The sequence below is a fragment of the Podarcis pityusensis genome (genome assembly GCF_964106645.2).
Source record: "Podarcis pityusensis genome assembly, chromosome: Z".
Taxonomy (NCBI): Eukaryota; Metazoa; Chordata; class Lepidosauria; order Squamata; family Lacertidae; genus Podarcis; species Podarcis pityusensis.
The window spans coordinates 35162479-35181304 of NC_138044.1; the positions used below are offsets into that span (position 1 = coordinate 35162479).

At 39.6% G+C, this 18826-nt stretch overlaps 1 protein-coding gene across 1 annotated transcript in view; it reads right to left on the minus strand.

Annotated features, from left to right (window-relative positions):
• Positions 1 to 18826, minus strand: part of DIAPH2 (diaphanous related formin 2) — a 346556-nt gene that overhangs the window by 238963 nt on the left and 88767 nt on the right. Inside the window, exon 18 of the mRNA XM_080990485.1 lies at positions 16294 to 16408. Within this exon, the coding sequence (XP_080846611.1) occupies positions 16294 to 16408 (115 nt within the window). The remainder of the gene's footprint in view (positions 1 to 16293; positions 16409 to 18826) is intronic.

Below are 18826 nucleotides of genomic sequence, written 5' to 3' on the forward strand. Positions count from 1 at the left end.
GGGAAACTGGGACTCCAAGTTGACTCCAAGTTGACAAATAGCAATATATATTGCTATTGCTATATTAGCTATATATAATTTAGCTATAGGAATATTCTGTCCTGATAAGTAAACTTCATAACTGATGTGCAAAACAATTTTCATGTGTGTGTGTCCTGCTTCACATATATATATCTACTTTTACAGTGGTTCAGCTAATAAAGAGAACACTACATAAAACCAAAGAGGTCAAGTCTCTACCAGGCGCTCCTGTTCTTACTATTCTGTCACAAAAAGGAATGAAAGGATGTTTTTATCCTGCTTCTCTTATATTTAGCAGGTAAAACTAAACCTCACTAAATTCAATGTAATAACTTCATAGAGAAATTAATATGAGAAGTTTAGACCAATTCCAAAAATATAGAGAATAAATATGATGGCTGTGGTACTCATCAGCAAACAGACACTTTATTTAAAATAGATGCAACGGTGACATGCAATACTCAGTGCTGTGGCTACACATACATCAGGCAATACAAAAAATCAATCACTAAATTATTCATCAAGCATCCTGTTCCTCACTAATGATGATCAAAACTAGTTTTAGTTTAATGACTAAAAAAGATCTGACAATTACACACAAAAGATTAGTATTTTTATGACATGCATCTTATGAATGGTTTTCTTGTGTGTTTAATCATTTGTTGCACAGACTGAAGTATTCTGGTAAGACACAAATGCCACATTATCTCAGAATGTCTAATCAACACACTTTTAGATACTGGAAGCTGTCTGCCAACAGCCTTATTCAGCTTTGCTGTCAATTTCCACCCATAATTCAAAATATTGTATTCTGAAAGAAAAATCTAATATGTGTGTAGAACAGGGACATAAAATTAGGCTGATGGTATGATTTTTCCAGAAATTTCTAGTATTGCCCATGAATTTGGCAGAAAACATCACACACATATGAAATATATATAGACATTATTAAGAAAAATATGTCTAAACCCATCTATTTCATTCCGATTATCAGCTTTCAAGAATATTTATTTCTTCACTGCATTTAGAATCTTTGTGATCTTTGATTATTTTTGGGCATGCTATTATATAGTAAATTAATTCTTAGCTATACACTTGAAGAAATCCAAATCATTCCTAGACAAAAATGGCTGCATTATGCCCAACTGTGCTTTAGCAATGAATGCTAAGATTCAATATTCATTTATATCCTACAAGAAATTTATTGTACAGTGGTACCTCGGGTGACAAACTTAATTCGTTCCAGAGGTCCGTTCTTAACCCAAAACTGTTCTTAACCTGAGGTATGCTTTCGCTGATGGGGGCTCCCGCTGCCACCGCCGCACGATTTTCATTCTCATCCTGGGGCAAAGTTCTCAACCCAAGGTACTACTTCCGGGTTAGCAGAGTTTGTAACCTGAAGTGTTTGTAACCCAAAGCGTTTGTAACCTGAGGTACCACTGTATGTCAAAAATTAAAGATAAATTGATAACTCATACCCACATTCTTTTTGTGCAACAATAAAAGTTTGCCCATAAGAAAGTGTCAAATATTGGCACCCAAAATATTCATTATTTCAGATCCATATAACTAATTCAGGGCCTCTAAGAATGACTCTCTGTGTGCAGATTCACATATAATGTTGAACCATAGTTTAAGTGGGTTTTCTTGGAAAGATGGGTAGAATATAAAATGAATGAATGAATGAATGAATAAATAAATAAATAAACTGGTAGATGCTCAAGCTATAAACCTGTGATCACACGCACACAGATACAATATTCTCTCTTTCTCCCTTATGGTCATGATTTTGCGAGTGTTTCGTTTCACTATGGTATATAACAGACCCTAGTTAGCTAAACAAATCATCTTCATAACCCATTATAATAATGATAATTATTATTATTACTTATATGCCCCCATCTGACTGGGTGGCTCCTAAGAAAATATTAAAAACACAGTAAAACATCAACCTTTAAAAACTTCCCTAAACAGGGCCCCCTTCCGATGTCTTCTAAACGTCTGTTTGACATCTGATGGGGGGGTGAGACTTCTACAGGACGGGTGCCACTACTGAGAAGGCCCTCTGCCTGGTTCGCTGTAGCTTCACGATTCACAGTGTTGGAACTGCCAGAAGACCCTCAGAGCTGTATCTCATTGTCTTGGCTGGACAGTGAGGCCAGTTCTGAGGCCATTTAGGGCTTTAAAAATCAACATCAACAATTTGAATTGTGCTCAAATTTTGAATTGTGCTCAAAAACATACTGGCCCATGTATAGATCCTTTAGAATTTGTGCTATATGGTCCTGGCAGCTGCTCCCAGGCACCAGTCTAGCTGATGCATTATGTATTAGGTAGTTCTATGTAGAGAGCATCGCAAGTGGGAGATAACAAGAGCATGTACCACTCCGGCGAGACAGTGCACAGGCAGACAGTGTTTCAGCCACCATACCAAATGGAGCTAGTAGACAGCTGCCCTCGACACAAAATTAACCTGCACCTCCATGGACAGCTGTGAGTCCAAAATGATCCCTAAGCTGCACACCTGGGCCTTTGAAGGCGGCGTGTTTAAAAGCAAGGGAAAGGCGAACAGTGTCAAAATATTTTTTTTTAAAATAAAAAAATTGTCCAGTAGCTTTCATGTGCATGCACACTTCTTCAGATACCTCTAAGGTGCTACTGGACATTTTTTAATTTTTTAATATATATTTCAACTGTGTCAGACCAACACGGCTACCTACCTGAATCTAAAACATTTTAAGTTAATCTTTGCACGTTGCTGGTATAAAGTTTTGCCCCTGATGAAGGAAATCATTAATTCTGAAATGCAATGAGTACAATGAAACATTTTTACATTAAGAACTTTAAGTACTGTTCCCCTACCCCCTGCATTCAGAACCATCCCATTTTGGTTTGTTCAGAAACTGTTAAGATTCTTTTAAAACAAGACCTCTAAATCATATGAAACAAGAAACTAAATTCTTGAAAGTTCAGCTAAATGTTAGTAAAGTCCAGCTGTTCATGGGGAGGAGGGGGAGCACTTGCAACACTAAGTCTTCAATCAAGCCCATACTAGCTTGCAAATGTAGCACTAAATCAGGCTTTCCCAACATGGTGCCCATGGGTACGACAGTGTCCTCAAGGTCATACCAAAAAACTGTCACATTCTCTATTCCCCTCTGTGACAGAAATACAGTGGTACCTCAGGTTAAGTACTTAATTCGTTCCGGAGGTCCGTACTTAACCTGAAACTGTTCTTAATCTGAAGCACCACTTTAGCTAACGGGGCCTCCCACTGCTGTCACACCACCACCACACAATTTCTGTTCTCATCCTGAAGCAAAGTTCTTAACCTGAAGCACTGTTTAGGGGTTAGCGGAGTCTGTAACCTGAAGCGTATGTAACCTGAAGCGTATGTAACCCGAGGTACCACTGTACAAAATTTGAGGAAGCAGCCGCCAGTTTCTTACAAGCTGTCCATGTTACCCTCGGAGATTCTATGATACCTGAGCAAAGACACTAGCAGTGTTTTCATTACAGGTAGGTAGCCGTGTTGGTCTGCCATAGTCGAAACAAAATAAAAAAATTCCTTCCTGTAGCACCTTAGAGACCATCCAAGTACTGAAAGTGTTTACATTGTATGTCGTGGACACTGAGGAGGTGAGAGAGAAAGAAAAGACAAAGAGAGACATGGCCTTCCCAATCGTGAGAAGGGAAGGAAGGTAAGGAGCAATGAGAAGGGGACGGGAACACCAATGAGGTGAGAGATGAGAGGGGAGATGTGGGGAGAATAGAGAGAAGCCATGAGGAAAAGTGAGGGACAAACAATGGAGTAGCCATGTGGAGAGAAATGTAGTCGGCCAGAGCAGCCATTAAAAGTATTATGGGCAATGTTATAGTTGATGTGAATAAAAATTACACTTTAGGACTTTTTTTCAAAGTACTGTAGCCAGTGACGTAGCGTGGGGGGTGCGGGGGGGGCCGGCCACACCGGGCGCAACATCTGGGGGGGGAGCGCTCGCACTCGCAGCTCTCTGCCCCTACCTGGCTCACTCACTCTCTCTCACTGCAGTGCTGGCTGTGCGAATCCGATCCGAGCCGCTGGGTCGCCGCCCACTGTGGAGGGGGTGGGTGCCAGGCGTGTGGTGCGGAGAGAGAGCGAGGGACTATCTGGGGGAGGGACAGTGCAGCGGCCGCCCAGCGCAGCGCTGAGCGCGGGAGAGAACCACACCAGACCAGACCAGGGAGCAAGAAGAAGCTGGCAGCGGCGGCAGGTTAGGGGTTAGGGGACACAAATTACTTGCCTTGCCCCGGGTTAGGGGGCGCAAATTACTTGCCTTGCCCTGGGTTAGGGGGCGCAAATTACTTGCCTTGCCCCGGGTGCTGACAACCCATGCTACGCCGCTGACTGTAGCTATAATAATCAGAGTGACTTCTTAGAGGTGAAGGCTGAGGAAATTGAAGAGGAAAGGAATGGGCTTAAATAGTCACAAAGTACAATAGTACAGTTTGCTCTACTTGTATAATTATACCGTGGTACCTCGGGTTAAGAACTTAATTCGTTCTGGAGGTCCGTTCTTAACCTGAAACTGTTCTTAACCTGAGGTACCGCTTTAGCTAATGGGGCCTCCCACTGCCGCCGCACTGCCACCACACAATTTCTGTTCTCATCCTGAAGCAAAGTTCTTAACTTGAGGTACAACTTCCGGGTTAGCGGAGTCTGTAACCTGAAGTGTCTGTAACCCGAGGTACCGCTGTAATCGAATGTATCCCACCTCACATATCTGGTTTTAATGTTCATTAGATAAAATTACTGAAGTCTATACAAATATATTGTCTTGCTTTGACATTGCAATATGAAAGATATATGTTTTTGATTTGATTTAGGCCATCACTAGCACAACTTCCCCCACAACATTTAAGTTTCCTGAAATCCAAAAGCTCAAGTACTATTTTAAAATTCTCTACCACAGACCAAGTTCTGAATTTCTCTTCATTAAACTCATGCAAAAATCATTTCCTATAATATAGGAGGCCCATAGATCAAGACTACTTATACGAATGTATTCATATTTCATGCTAATTAGTCCCTGTACACATAATCTCTTTCCCTAGTGTGTCCAGTACATGTGTCTCTGTCCTCGATTGCTCATTAAATTTGCCACAGTTCATTTGAGCACTGTATCACTGTGACTGAATTAGACATTTTAGAATCCAAAGCTTCTTGCTTCCTTCCTCCTGTGTATTTCTTACAAAACCTTTACAAGAACAGCTCTAGTTCTGCTGTAGAAATAATGCATACAGTAGTCAATATGTTCTCTAAATGTATAAACAAGGTTATCACAAAGGTAGACCAGTGTCCTTAGTGCCTCAATTGTGCATGCAAGTTGTATGCCATGGATCTGACAAGTTCTGAGAAGTAGCAATCCTTATCCTGTTTAATGGGGACCTTGGAGACCAACAACGTTGAGAAAAATATAGTGCTCACTGTTATACTGAGGCACCTCTTCAGTGATTGTAAATCCCAAACTCACTCATTCCTCCTCACCTCTGCCATTACTTAATTTTAGCATGGAGAATATTAAACAGAGTGTTCCTAAGTAGCTAAGATAACATTCCCACCTGGCCTGGATCACTAGAAAATTAATTCTTCACGAATATCAGAAGGTGGTTAGGAAGAACTAACACTGAAGCAGAGAAATCTCAAGTGTATTAACTGAATTCATTAAATATCCATATTTTTATTTAACTCCCTTTTGCCTTCTCTCATGTATTAGACAAGACCAGTCCTAGATTGCCAGCTTTTCCTTCAAAGGCAGGTCATGGTATTCACAAGGCATGATATTCCTAATTCATCAATTCTAATGGTCGCCATGATCTATACATGCAATTTACAGTATATAATATATGTATATACATGCAATTTACAGTATATAAGTGTCTACAAATGAGCAAGGCCTTGTTTCTCTATTTTTTGGCTCAGCAAAATGCCCCTCCCACATCATACACCAAAGAGAAAGTCATCATTTACATGTTCTCTTAGTGGCATGACTACCACTTCCTCTGCAGTTGCATATACAGTTGTACCTTGGATCCCGAACGCCTTGCGAGTCGAATGTTTTGGCTCCCAAACGCCGCAGACCCAGAAGTGAGTGTTCCAGTTTGCAAACGTTCTTTGGAATCCTAACATTCCACGTGGCTTTTGCGGCTTCCAATTGGCTACAGGAGCTTCCTGCAGCCAATCAGAAGCTGCAACTTGGTTTCCGAACATTTTGAAAGTCAAACAGACTTCCGGAACAGATTCTGTTCGACTTCCAAGGTATAACTGTACTGATCAGACTATTTGTACAGACCCATATTTTAAACAACAAACGTAGCAGCAAACCAGTTTAGTTAGTCTAAACTGTTGCTTTGGATTTCCTTCTCTGGGATGCACCAGGAAGAAAAAAGAGTGGAAGAACATGTAAACCTGAAGTTCAAACACACTCACGGTTTGCAGCAGTAAGCTGCAGCTCAGTATTACATTGAACCTGAGCCAAAAAATCTACCTCTTAATTCTGGAATCCAAATTCAGACACACTTTTCTATATGTTTAACTAAAAACGTAGGGGTGTTTGTTTTCAGGCTTCTCTCTATAAAAACAAGCTAACCACTAACAGAATTCAGTAAAGGCATTAAATGCTACAGTAAGTGAGGATGTCAATATTCTACAACCTAAAATAGGTTCTGAAGACTTCCAAACAAATGCTTACAAAACATTTCACTAAAAACTCTCAGATAAGACTCCACCAATCTGCGAGTCATCTTCAACCACTGCTTTAAGTAATAAACTCAATGTAAAAACTAGCCTTGGAAAACTAACTTCATTTTGCCTATATTTATATCTATCTCTATCTCTATCTGCATTTCCTTATGAAAGAGAATAAATCTACACTCCCACGGTGGCTATTTTACTTTGAAAAATAGGTTCCTGTATAACTGTCTGTTGAACAAAAGATAAACCAGAGAAAGCTCAATGTTTACAAGCTCAATGTTGCTAGAAGCATTGGTTTGGGCTGGCGTCACTGGAATCCTGCTTCTTATTGAGGTCTTTTGTATAGGGATGAATGAAGTGGGCTGATGCTCTCTCAACAACAAAAAAAGACTCACACACCCTACAACAGAAGCAGGTGCTATCGAATGGCTAGTGTTTGCAGAGTGGCTTCTCAAACAAAAAGTTTACACAAAAGAGAGAACATACAAGCAATTCCTGGGAGGCCCACACAGCGAAGCTTTTAAACAATGGCCCAGCTGCAGCAAAGCTGCGTCTATCATCCTTAAGGTCAATTTGCAATCCATGTTCTTCTGTAGCAATTTTGGCTATGAAAGTTTAATGAGAATGAAGATTCAATGTCTGGGTTGAATTTTGCTATAGATAAAGTGTTTATTAAATTATTTCCTATTTGTGAAAGTAATCCTGTTTGTGTTCTAGGCCACTTTGTCAAGGAACCATTCACCATTTTTTTGAAAAAATCAAATATCCAGAATTATACCCCCCCCCAAAAAAAAACCTGAGCAAGGCAAGCCACAACTAACTTTATGAATGAATTCTTACTGATGAAACAATAACACAGTCCTAAAGTCACACACATAGGTAATATGACTATCTTGCAGCTTCTCCACTAACACTGGCAATATTGACATTTGTATAAATCATATACTGAGATACCTAACTGTTTTGCTTCAGTTCCCTATTCCCCAGTTGAAGATTAGCCTTTTAATCTTTGAACAGTTATCCGTTATCCACTGTGTGGCACTCACATACATAATGGGGTGTGAGGAGTGATTAAAAAAAAGGCTGGGGTGAAGTTATTCAGCATGAGCTATCCAGAAGATCAAGAGAGCCACCTGCAGTTTGAAGCCAAGAAGACTCCAACATAGGGTTATTTATTCCTTTATTCCCATTAATCACCTTCAGAGATTTCTTATTCCCAAGCCTATGCCTGCATCACGGCAAGCACATCACCCTTGTGACTAACAACCATTTGCAACTGAAGAACCAGTCTTATTCATAAATGTGCCCTCTTGTGGCTGGTTCTGAAATCAGAGGAAGCCTAGTGTGCAGAAGGGAAGGGAAGGGAAGGAACCCAATATTTGATTTTAAGTAAGTAAGTATGGCCCAATATACTTTTATCTCCCAAAACACTGTGGAAGTTTTATCTGTTCATGCCTGCAACCCAAATTATGCAATTTTATATTACTAAATTTAGAAGAAATATTTTCATATGGAGATTCCTGAATATAAGTGAAAAGAATCATGAAAGTTTCTCTCATCTGGAAGCATCTGCTAGTTGCTAAGTATCTGACAGCTTTGCTGCAATATATTCAATGCTTTAATTGTCCTAAGTTTTAAGGAAAGTAATAACGTAGTTGGACACAAACCCACTAAAATTCAGGGTTGCCGTCATAGAAATGGGTGAAGGGATAATTTTATACTGCGTTCCATTTTTTCAAATAAATAAAAACACCAATTATGTGAAATGACCAAAATGCAAAAAGAAAAAGAAGAAGAAAAGAAGTAGTTTCGCTCACCCTCTAGAAACTGGCAATGGAACTTTGTCATTATGCACAGCTATTAAAGGCTTTTATATATCAATTACTACCTTTCCTGATCTACAGTACACAAAATTAATTTCGTCAGAGTATCACTATTCTTCACTAGCAGAATACACAACCTAAATTACAAGAGCCAAAAATTAACACAATCCTTTTTGTTCAATTGTTCAACTGGTTTAAGTACAGACTTAAACCAACATAAGTCTTTATGTTAGGTCTCTTTCAAGTCAACCAAACTGCTAGACATTATTTTTAAGCGACACTGTCAGCTAGCATTTGGCTACATCACTAATTTCTGTCAACATATTCCCGAAAAAATGGCCTAATAGAATTATTGACCTTCAAAGATGAGTTTAAATACATCAAGAACTCTTCTGACACAACATTTCACAAGGTGTGACATTTCACAAGGTCATTAGTTAAAAGGATAAAGAATACTGTAGCCTGTAAAGTCATAATGTTGCCTTTATTAAATCATGCACAATTAAAATTAATAAGGTCAAACATAATTCAGGTCCCCATCACCTCCCCCACTAGAATTATTTAAACTGTATTAAAATATGATACTTCCCCAATAAAACAATCAATTTTAAAGTTTTCAATAAAAATAACAGCTTGATCAACTCCATGACACAAGCTGCTGTTGGATTCGCAATGCAATCCTGCACACAGTATCATGTAATCATGGAAACTACCAAGGGTCATGTAGACCAAACTCCTGCAAAGCAGGAATCACAACTAGACAGTATTCTGAAGAGAAATATTTAATTGGCTTACTGATCAGTTTCAGGCAGCTGAAGGTTCACTGCTATGGACCTCCAGTTGCTACTGGACTCAAGTCTCATCAGCCTAGGCAGCATGGCTGGTAGTTAGAGATAACAGGAGCTAACATGTGAAGCAGTATTGAACAGCAGGTGCAATGAAGCTGTATCTTAGTGTACTTCTAACAGACCCAGATAATTGCTACTTTTAAGCCTCTACTCTTTTTCAGAAACAAAAAAATGCAATAGTCAGAACTATGTCTAAGAACGGAAACCTGCTTTGTGAATATGCATCAAGCTTATTCAATAAGTCTTGTGACTTAGCCAATCTCAATTATTAAGAACTATGCGTCAGATAGCAATTATTGAAAGATTGATAAGTTAAACAGAAACCACTTAACAGTCAATTTTGCCTGCCCTATTGTCACCAACACATTTTGCACATTTAAATCCATTCCTGTTAATTATAAGGTTGGTTTCATTCAATTATATCATATTCTAAATCCAAAGAGAATAGCTCCAGAAGCACACACACCCTTGGTCATTTGCATTCTTCCAGAAGGGTAAACTGTTCAGTTATCTGCTGAGACAAAGCAGATCTTTCCTCCTTTCAGAGTCACTCCCACAGTGATAGGTGATTGTATGTATGATGTAATTGCCTTCCTACCAGAAAAAAATAAGTATATACCAGAAAATGAAATATTTTTTATTAAAAATAAATTATAAACATACTAAATAGGTTCTCACCAACTTATAATAAAATGATCTTAGTGTATAAAAAAGATTTGTTTAAAAAGCCCTAAAATATCAACCACTAGTCACACTGGATATATGTATACCCTGTCACTGAAGCCATCGCTTTCCAGTATTACGCCTTGTCATTTGGAAGCAAGGTTTACCCATGTGGCACCATCCCAGTTGTTCCAGTTTCTTATCCAGAAGCAAGCCCATCTACAACCAGTTGTACAGGGGAAGTGCCATAAATCTTGTCATACCCTAATCCTATGGTTCTTCCAAAGGTTGCTGTTCATTAGGTGCATCAGAAAAGGCTGAGGAAAGTAAGTCTGGTCTCCATCTGACAATCAGCAATGGCCATGCTATTGCCTCTTCTCCAATTTTCTCCTGTAATGCCACTCACCAAGTTCTTTAAATAGTTTGGCAGAATCAAAGGAAGTTTGTTCACACATTCAAAGAGTGTTTTATATGGAGGAAGGGTCTTAATTACCAACTACAGTGGAACCTCGGGTTACATACACTTCAGGTTACATACGCTTCAGGTTACAGACTCCACTAACCCAGAAATAGTACCTCGGGTTAAGAACTTTGCTTCAGGATGAGAACAGAAATCACGCGGCAGCGGGAGGCCCCATTAGCTAAAGTGGTGCTTCAGGTTAAGAACAGTTTCAGGTTAAGAATGGACCTCCGGAACAAATTAAGTATGTAACCAGAGGTACCACTGTACTACTCTCTTCACCAACAAAAGAAACAGCAACCTATTACAGGCAGAGATAATTTTAGGCACGTCCAATTCGCACACAGACGCGTGGGTACTTTTGGACCCAGAAGAAGGCAAAACAGAGCAAGATGGGGTGTGTTTATACACACTCTGCTGATGCACGCAGGTCCAGCAACAGAACTCCCATGCAAAATGGTCACCACCAGTGCTGAAACTAGAAGGTCTTACAGAAGCAATGCTATATGGTATGGAGTCTGCTGTTCAAAACAGACAGAAAACTCCAAACTCCTTCAATGTGTCTAACACAATTCTTCAGAACTTCCCCTTTTTATTTTACTTATTTCCTGAGTAATTGGGATTCCGCCCCCTCCCCTTATGATTTCATACTTGAAACAAAGTTTATCAAATGAGGTACGTCCCTTCTGCTTCTACCAGTGCTGACTTAAGTGTTTCCATAATTTGCCAATCATAATATTTTACCATGAGTTCCACATCAAAGTAAACAACTTATGTGCATGCATACTAGAAAAGGCTTTTCTGGCAAAAAGTAAAAGTGAACATCAGATATCTGCAAAAGTTCAATCAGGTTGGGACAAGAGTGCAATGACGAGATGAAGGTAACCCCTGCATATTACTTTAATTTGCAATCACATTTGTAATGAGTTTATAAATATAAAATGAAAATTTGCAAATGAACTGAAGTCTACACTGTGTTCCCACACTTGTAACTGTATTAAAAAGGTGCAAGGATTTCCCACTTTTCACTGAATGGGAAGCCTGAACAGGAAGCTAAAATTCAGTTTGTTTCTCTCTCTCTCTCTCTCTCTCTTTCTCTCTCTCTCTCTCTCACACACACACACACACAAAGCCCTGACAGTTAAGCAAGCAAAGATTAAATAAAATCAATAAAAGAATTAAGAGTGCTTAACTCTATACCTCAGGTTACATAAGCTGTATAGACAAACATGTGTTCTCACACACTAGTGAGCTGCTCTCCCCTCCCCCTAACATTATTTTGTTATTATTCTTGGTTTTTTTAAAGCCCAAAAGTCATTAAAAAAATTACGATGAGGATTCAAATGCTATGATTCTAATTCCCCCCATCATTCAGCTGAAAGGGGACACACAGTTAAAAATAAATTTCACATATTTGTCAGTTAAGACCTTCTTTATAATCTTGCATTCATCTATATTAGTGCAGATTCATAAAGAAAACAGCAGAAGTTTATGGTCCCCCTTGATAGGGGAAAACAACAACAACAGATATTTCCACTTCACTGTACAGAACACAAGGAAAATACATCAATGTATTTGTCTGAACCGAGTTTCAGACTTTTCAAGATGCAACGTTACAAATAATGGTAGCTATCAATCTTGGCATCACAAAAACGTGCCTTTGGAACAACTAAACCCATGGCAGCTATATCTAGTTTCCAAACTTGCTGACCGCCCTGAGATACAAGTCAAGGCTTCTGGCATCATTTAGTTCTGCTTCTCTATTCACCAAGCTAGAAATGTACCTTCAAATAAGTCAAATAAGTCAGTTGAAGGCAATATAAAATTGTGTCTGCTGAATTTATTTAAGAAGCACATAGTTCTTGTAGACATAGCCGCGTGAATACACAGGTTTAGGAATGATAATGAAATTTAACACTCAGGTTACCACTCCCAACATGGTATATTATAACAAAATTATTAAGTCTGTAGGTAAGCAACATTTTGTTTATAATAACTATTTAAAAATTCTTGTTTTGTGGTAGTTAATGAACAACATTTGAAAGTCAATGAGTAATGGTAAATTAGTAACATAGCCAAATTAAAAGTGGCTAATAAAAAGGTTATAGATGTAGTAAAGGCAGATGTGAACATTCAGGGTAATCCTTCCTGGTTTTCCAGCAATACCATATCACAGCTTGAAATCTGACAGACAACATCTGCTGCAATCAAAACTGTAGTAAAAATAATTTTAGCAGCATTTTTACTGTTACAGGTTGTTGTTTTTAATATTTCACTGCAATTCCACTGCTAAAACGCTTTCATCGTGGCCATCAGTTTATTAGACCTGTTAGTGCTCAACTTCTTGTCACTTCCTTAACTATTACCAACCATAAATCTCACCCAGCTGAAATACTTCTTCTGGGTTAACTTTAATGTATGGTTATCATTTAATCCCTCATAATATAACCAACAAATCAGACCTCAAGGATTTGATGATGTCTCCATTTACATTTTCAACAGGGATAAGTATAAGGCGATTTGGATATAACATAGGAAAAGGGGGAGAGAAGAGAACTAGACAGGAGGGGGGGGGGAACTAAGCCTAAATTAGAGTTTGATGTATTACTATTGCATTCAGTAGAGATCTCTTAACTGAATTTGACTGGAGAAGCAATGCTGCAACAAACCTGACAACCCTTGACAGTTATTTGCCTTAGCCATGTAGAGGAAATTCATGTCTAGCATACCCCAGGAGCACAATTACTATGCTGTTATGCAATTTACACAAAAATATGCCTTGTGTCCAAAGGCTAGAATAAGCAAATTTGAAATCATTGTACTTCATATCTTATGATACTCACTAAAAGCTTATTAAAACCTATTTCTGGTGTCTGTTTATCACCCAGGAAACCCAATTTGGATCTACATGAGAAGAGACTGAAAGGCCTCTATCAGGAAATATGAAAATAAAGGCTTCACTCCAAGTATTTTAACCGTATTGCAACTGCAGAATTCTATAATGCTCTATTTGAGAATTATACACATAAATTAATCCTCGCCTTTACATTCACTCAAACCCCAACATAGCCCTTTCTCCTCCAACAGATTCTATAAAACATTCCTGCCCCATAACCTTGGCTTTTCAAGCTCTACAACCCTTAGCAGTTGGAAAGTCTAGTTGGAATCTGCCTGTCTTGAGAGACAACCAAGTGTGTCTCTAGGAGTTAGGTCAAACTACTGGGTTAGCAGCACCAAAGCAGCTGGTTTATTCCCTGGGGGTACTCAAGGGTACCGTCACCTGTTTTTTGTTGTTCAAAAGTGTGGCACTTACTGTAACAACTTCATGGTGAGTACCAGCATGTATTTTTCTAGAAAAAAACACTGCATCAAAAGTGACCTCTCCAGGGCGCAAGCCTGGGAAATGTGTAAGAAGGTCCTGAGCTGCCCAGACAGCAATATCCCCCTCTCAACCTTGCTGATGTGGTCCAAAGGAAAACAGAACAATACATGGGGAACTACTTAGCTAAAGGAGTTGTCCAAAGCACCATCCAGCCATCTTAGGGACTCCACTTTGGATTTCTTTAGGATTTACTCCTTAGCCTTTTCTTCTCTTGGAGATGACCCACAAGGAAGTGGAGGCTTAAGATCAGTTTTCCTTTTCCCAGGTGGGCTACCTTCTCAGGTTGACAAGCCCCATCTGCCCCTCACTTCCCTCTAAAGCAGTGTTTCCCAAACAGGAGTCATATGGCCCCCTGGGGCCCCCCAGGATATTCCAAGGGGGGCACAGGTAAAAAATTGCATAAATGGGGGGCCACACCACGAGGCTAGGGGGCCACAGAGGGAAGTGAGAAGTGAAGGAAAAAACACTTTTTAAAATTAAGAAATCCTGATTGGCAGGCTATCCGCTTGGCCAATCATAAGCGGGTAAAGGGGCAGCCCACCAGGGCCTAGCGCTCCTTTTTGCCGCATGTATTTTCATGGAGCAGTCCTGGTTTGTTTCCAGCAGGAGAAGGCGATTTCTGAGGCTCACATTTAGACCAGCAGAGCCCATGGTCCAGAACCCCAGGTCAGGTAAGTGCGGTAGTGAGGTGGCAATGGGTAGGGCTGAGTGAGCCAGAGCTGCTTGCTGCTGCCACCAGTGCTGGGTTGGGTGGCAGCCTGGGCCTGACTCCTCAAGGTACGGGGTACAATCCACCCCAGCGCCTAGCAGATCAGGCCTTCAGATGTTTCCCAACCTTTTGGGAACCTTCCCAACCTTGCAGAGCAACCACCCAGCTCTACAAGGAATGGGTTAAAATCCACCCCAGCACCACTCAAGCAGGGTCCTTTGGTGCTGCTGACTTGCATCTAGTAAATAACTAAGTGTCTACTCAAAAGAAAGCCATGCTGAGTTCAGTGGGCCTTGCTACCAGGTAAGGGTGTGTGGGGCTATAGGTAACCAGGGCTCCTCCAGATTACAAGATCGTTTTGGGTCAGGTCAGTGAGGACCACTTGCTTTTTAAAATTATTCCATATATCAGAACTTTCTGTGCGCCTTTTGGACTGAACTTCCCTTCCTTGGAGGTTTCTGGACTCTCCTTCCTTGGAGGATTCTAAGTAGAGGTTGGATGGCCACCTGTCATGGATGCTTTACCTGAGTTTCCTATGTTGCAGGGGGCTGCACTAGAAAGATGACCCTTGGGGTCCCTTCCAAATCTCTGATTCCATGTTTATCTGCTTCAACAATATTTCATTATGTTCCTATCATTTTATGTAACTGTATTTTGTATAAATTATAAAAAATATAAATAAAACATGTTATGTTTACAAACAAAACATTTAAATATATACCTTTCTACCATTGGGGGAGGGGCATAGGCTTAGCCAGGATTTTTGTTAGGGGGGGCAGGCTTTTGTTAGGGGGGGCAGAACCTCAGGTGTGTATTGATTTGTATTGATTTTTACTTATTGGAGGGCAGATTCCCACCCACCAACCCACCTTTGGCTATGCCCATGGGGGGCACAGGAAGGAAACAAGGTCGGAAGGGGGCCACGGTCAGAAAAAGGTTGGGAAACTCTGCTCTAAAGCACAAGAAACCACTTTCTTGAACACTGGACCTACTATTGGTCTCAACTGCTGGAGCCTGTCCTTGCATGAAAGGGAAGTTCCTAACTCACTGAGGGTTTGAGACACATTAGCTACTCTCACCTGGTTTAGCAGGTTATTTAGGGTTTTAGAGGAGTGGTAGTACCTCTGGTGGAGCAACATGTTGTGTTCCTTCTGGGGTAGTTTGTATCCCTTTGGTCTCTACCTTGCACTCAGCTCTCACCTGTGGCTCCCAGAAGCTGTCAGAATGCAACAGCAGCCACACCCTGGGAATAACTGCCTTTTCTTTCCCTTTGTCCTTTATGCTAGGACTCCCTTCCATAGCACAGGTGATTCATGTTTACTTCAGAATGCTTCCTCAAAACTCTGTTTGATCTTTTGCTTAACCACTCAGTCAATTTAACCTAGATCAACTAAGCCTGACTACATTACTCTGAACTTACACATATTCTGTACCTGTTACCCTACCTGCATCTCCTTCATTCTTTCCTGTTATCTTCCCCTTTTAAATGTAGACTGTATGAATCTTGGAATTATTGCCCAATGGTATTTATTTATTTATTGCTTATGTTACTTTTTAAAACACCATGCACACTGGTGGTATAACAGTATTAAAAGCAAAAAATTACATATCTATTATTCACAGACTATTTAGGGGAAAAGAACGAAGTACCTACCTTTCATGTGTGTAGCAAAAGTGAGAGCCAGCTTTGCAAACAGATCTGGGTTTTCAAATTTTTCTTCTTTTGCTTTTATCCAAAAACAATTCTCTGTTATTTCCTGTGGTTCAACCTGAAATAAAATTTGTTAGGTGCTTAGTGACTGTGCAATCATCAGTTAAGTACAATGCATGACAATGACAAGATGTAAGCCACAAAATCAAACAGGAAATTTTTAGAAAGCAGTATTTCAACTTTGAACTTCTTCATCAAACAAAAGAGAAGTGGGAGTGTAAGCATAAAGAGATGTTTTCACAAAAATAGTGCAACAGACTTGGAAAGAGTACGGAACTGGCACCTTCTGATGCTTTTTAATGAAGGTGGAAAAATTTATCTGAGCCCTTTCCTTTCACAAGTTTTCAGAATGAAGACTGAACTTTTCCTGAGTAGGAAGAGGTTAACCTGTGCCCCACTAGGTGTTGTTGGACTACAACTTCAATCACTGATCACTGGTACTGGTGGCTAAGGCTGATAGTAAATGTAGTCCAACAACATATGGAGGGCACACTGAACAGTCCTGTCCAAAAGAGCTCATTGTGTTCCTATATTGTACAATAATTTTATGTGCAGATAAAATGAAGATCTATTCAAATGCATTTCTCTGAACATATTGAATAAGATAATAATACATGGTGTTTATACATCAGAACCCTAAGCCTGACAGAATGTTAAGAGTAATGTGTTATGCCATGCATTCCTAATGTATATAAACTTCAGAAAGGATTACCTTCAAAAGTGTCATTAGATTAAATTTCTGTCCTGAAGTTATATAAAATCATGCACATAAATATCAACATCCTCCGCCTCAGCTACTAGACTAGAATGAAAAGCAATAAACCTATTTATAAAAACAACCTATATCAGTGAAGTGAACCTCACAATGGTGAACAAAGAAAGCATATAACTGTGCTTTGCAATAATCAAAGAAAATGTCCACATTTTATTTTAAAAGGGACAAAATATGTGGACATGGTTCTAAAAATAAAAAATAAAAAATGCAGCTGTCCTCCTTATATAATCAAGACAGCCTATGTCAGGCTAAAAAGTTAACTACCTTCCTTTAGTGCAGATATAATGAAAACTGTTTATGATGGCTTTGTAAAATGCTGCTATTGCTCCTGTAATTTTCACTCTTTAAATATATTCAGATGGAAAATGTCTAAGTCATACCAAAGTTCATAAATTTTGGAAACAATTTGTTTACAGAAATCAGTGCACTTGTAAGTAAAAATGTGATCCTGGCCCCTAAAATACGGATTTTGCTTATTTTGTATAAAGGTAACGCAGATATGTAAACAGTTAATTGTACATATATCTACTTATTTGGAAATTGCTCAGAGCTGGAAAGATGCTTCATGATATACATTAGAAACATGGTTCAATAAAGTTATGTCCATTGCTATCGCGGATAGATAGATATATTCAAGTACCAAGGGTGATTATAATCCTTCTGATTACACATTTATTTGGGGGGTTATTAGGTATATGACAGTCACACAGGTAGCAAATCCCCTTGAAATAAAATTTTATTTGTTGATGTCTATAAACAGGCAACACCTTTTTCTTTTTCCCCATTTCCTTCATTGCACAATGTAAGTTGTATGGGTTTTTTTCCAAAGTATCTTATTGATATTCCGTTACGAATTAATTGCATAAATAAAAGTAGAGAAGAAAATAATAGCAACAATAACAGGAAGTCATTAGAGTACAGTGTCATCAAAAGGGGGGGGGGCGAAATAGAACAGAAGCAATCCCAGTTATGGTTCATTGGATGTAGGTGTCAGATTAAAGTGTCATTCCATCTGCAATGTTCTGTGTGATGCTGGTGGATGAAAGTCATGCTCAATAGTTTGTGCATATTAAATAAAAGGATAAAAGGTAAAGGTAAAGGGACCCCTGACCATTAGGTCTAGTCGTGACCGACTCTGGAGTTGCGGTGCTCATCTCGCTTTATTGGCCGAGGGAGCCGGCGTACAGCTTCCGGGTCATGTGGCCAGCATGACTAAGCTGCTTCTGGCGAACCAGAGCAGCACACAGAAACACCATTTACCTTCCCGCTGGAGCGGTACCTATTTATCTACTTGCACTTTGACGTGCTTTTGAACTGCTAGGTTGGCAGGAGCAGGGACCGAGCAACGGGAGCTCACCCCGTCGCAGGGATTCGAACTGCCAAGCTTCTGATCGGCAAGTCCTAGGCTCTGTGGTTTAACCCACAGCGCTACTCGCGTCCCAATAAAAGGATACTATGTTGCATAGAAGTTTGTGTTTTCTTTCCAGTATGGTGCTCTCATTGTAAAGCTTGTCCATAAGTACAGTCCCCTGTCTGTGATAGCCAGGCTTCAAAGAGATTTGCATTAAGTGTCCTCCAATACCTGACAATTATTAATCTGGCAGCAGTTCACAAATAGGTAATGAGATATTTATTAGGCATTTCTAAAGGAAAATAAGATAATAGTGCTATTTGGGGGTTTGATTAGACCATAAATTGTGT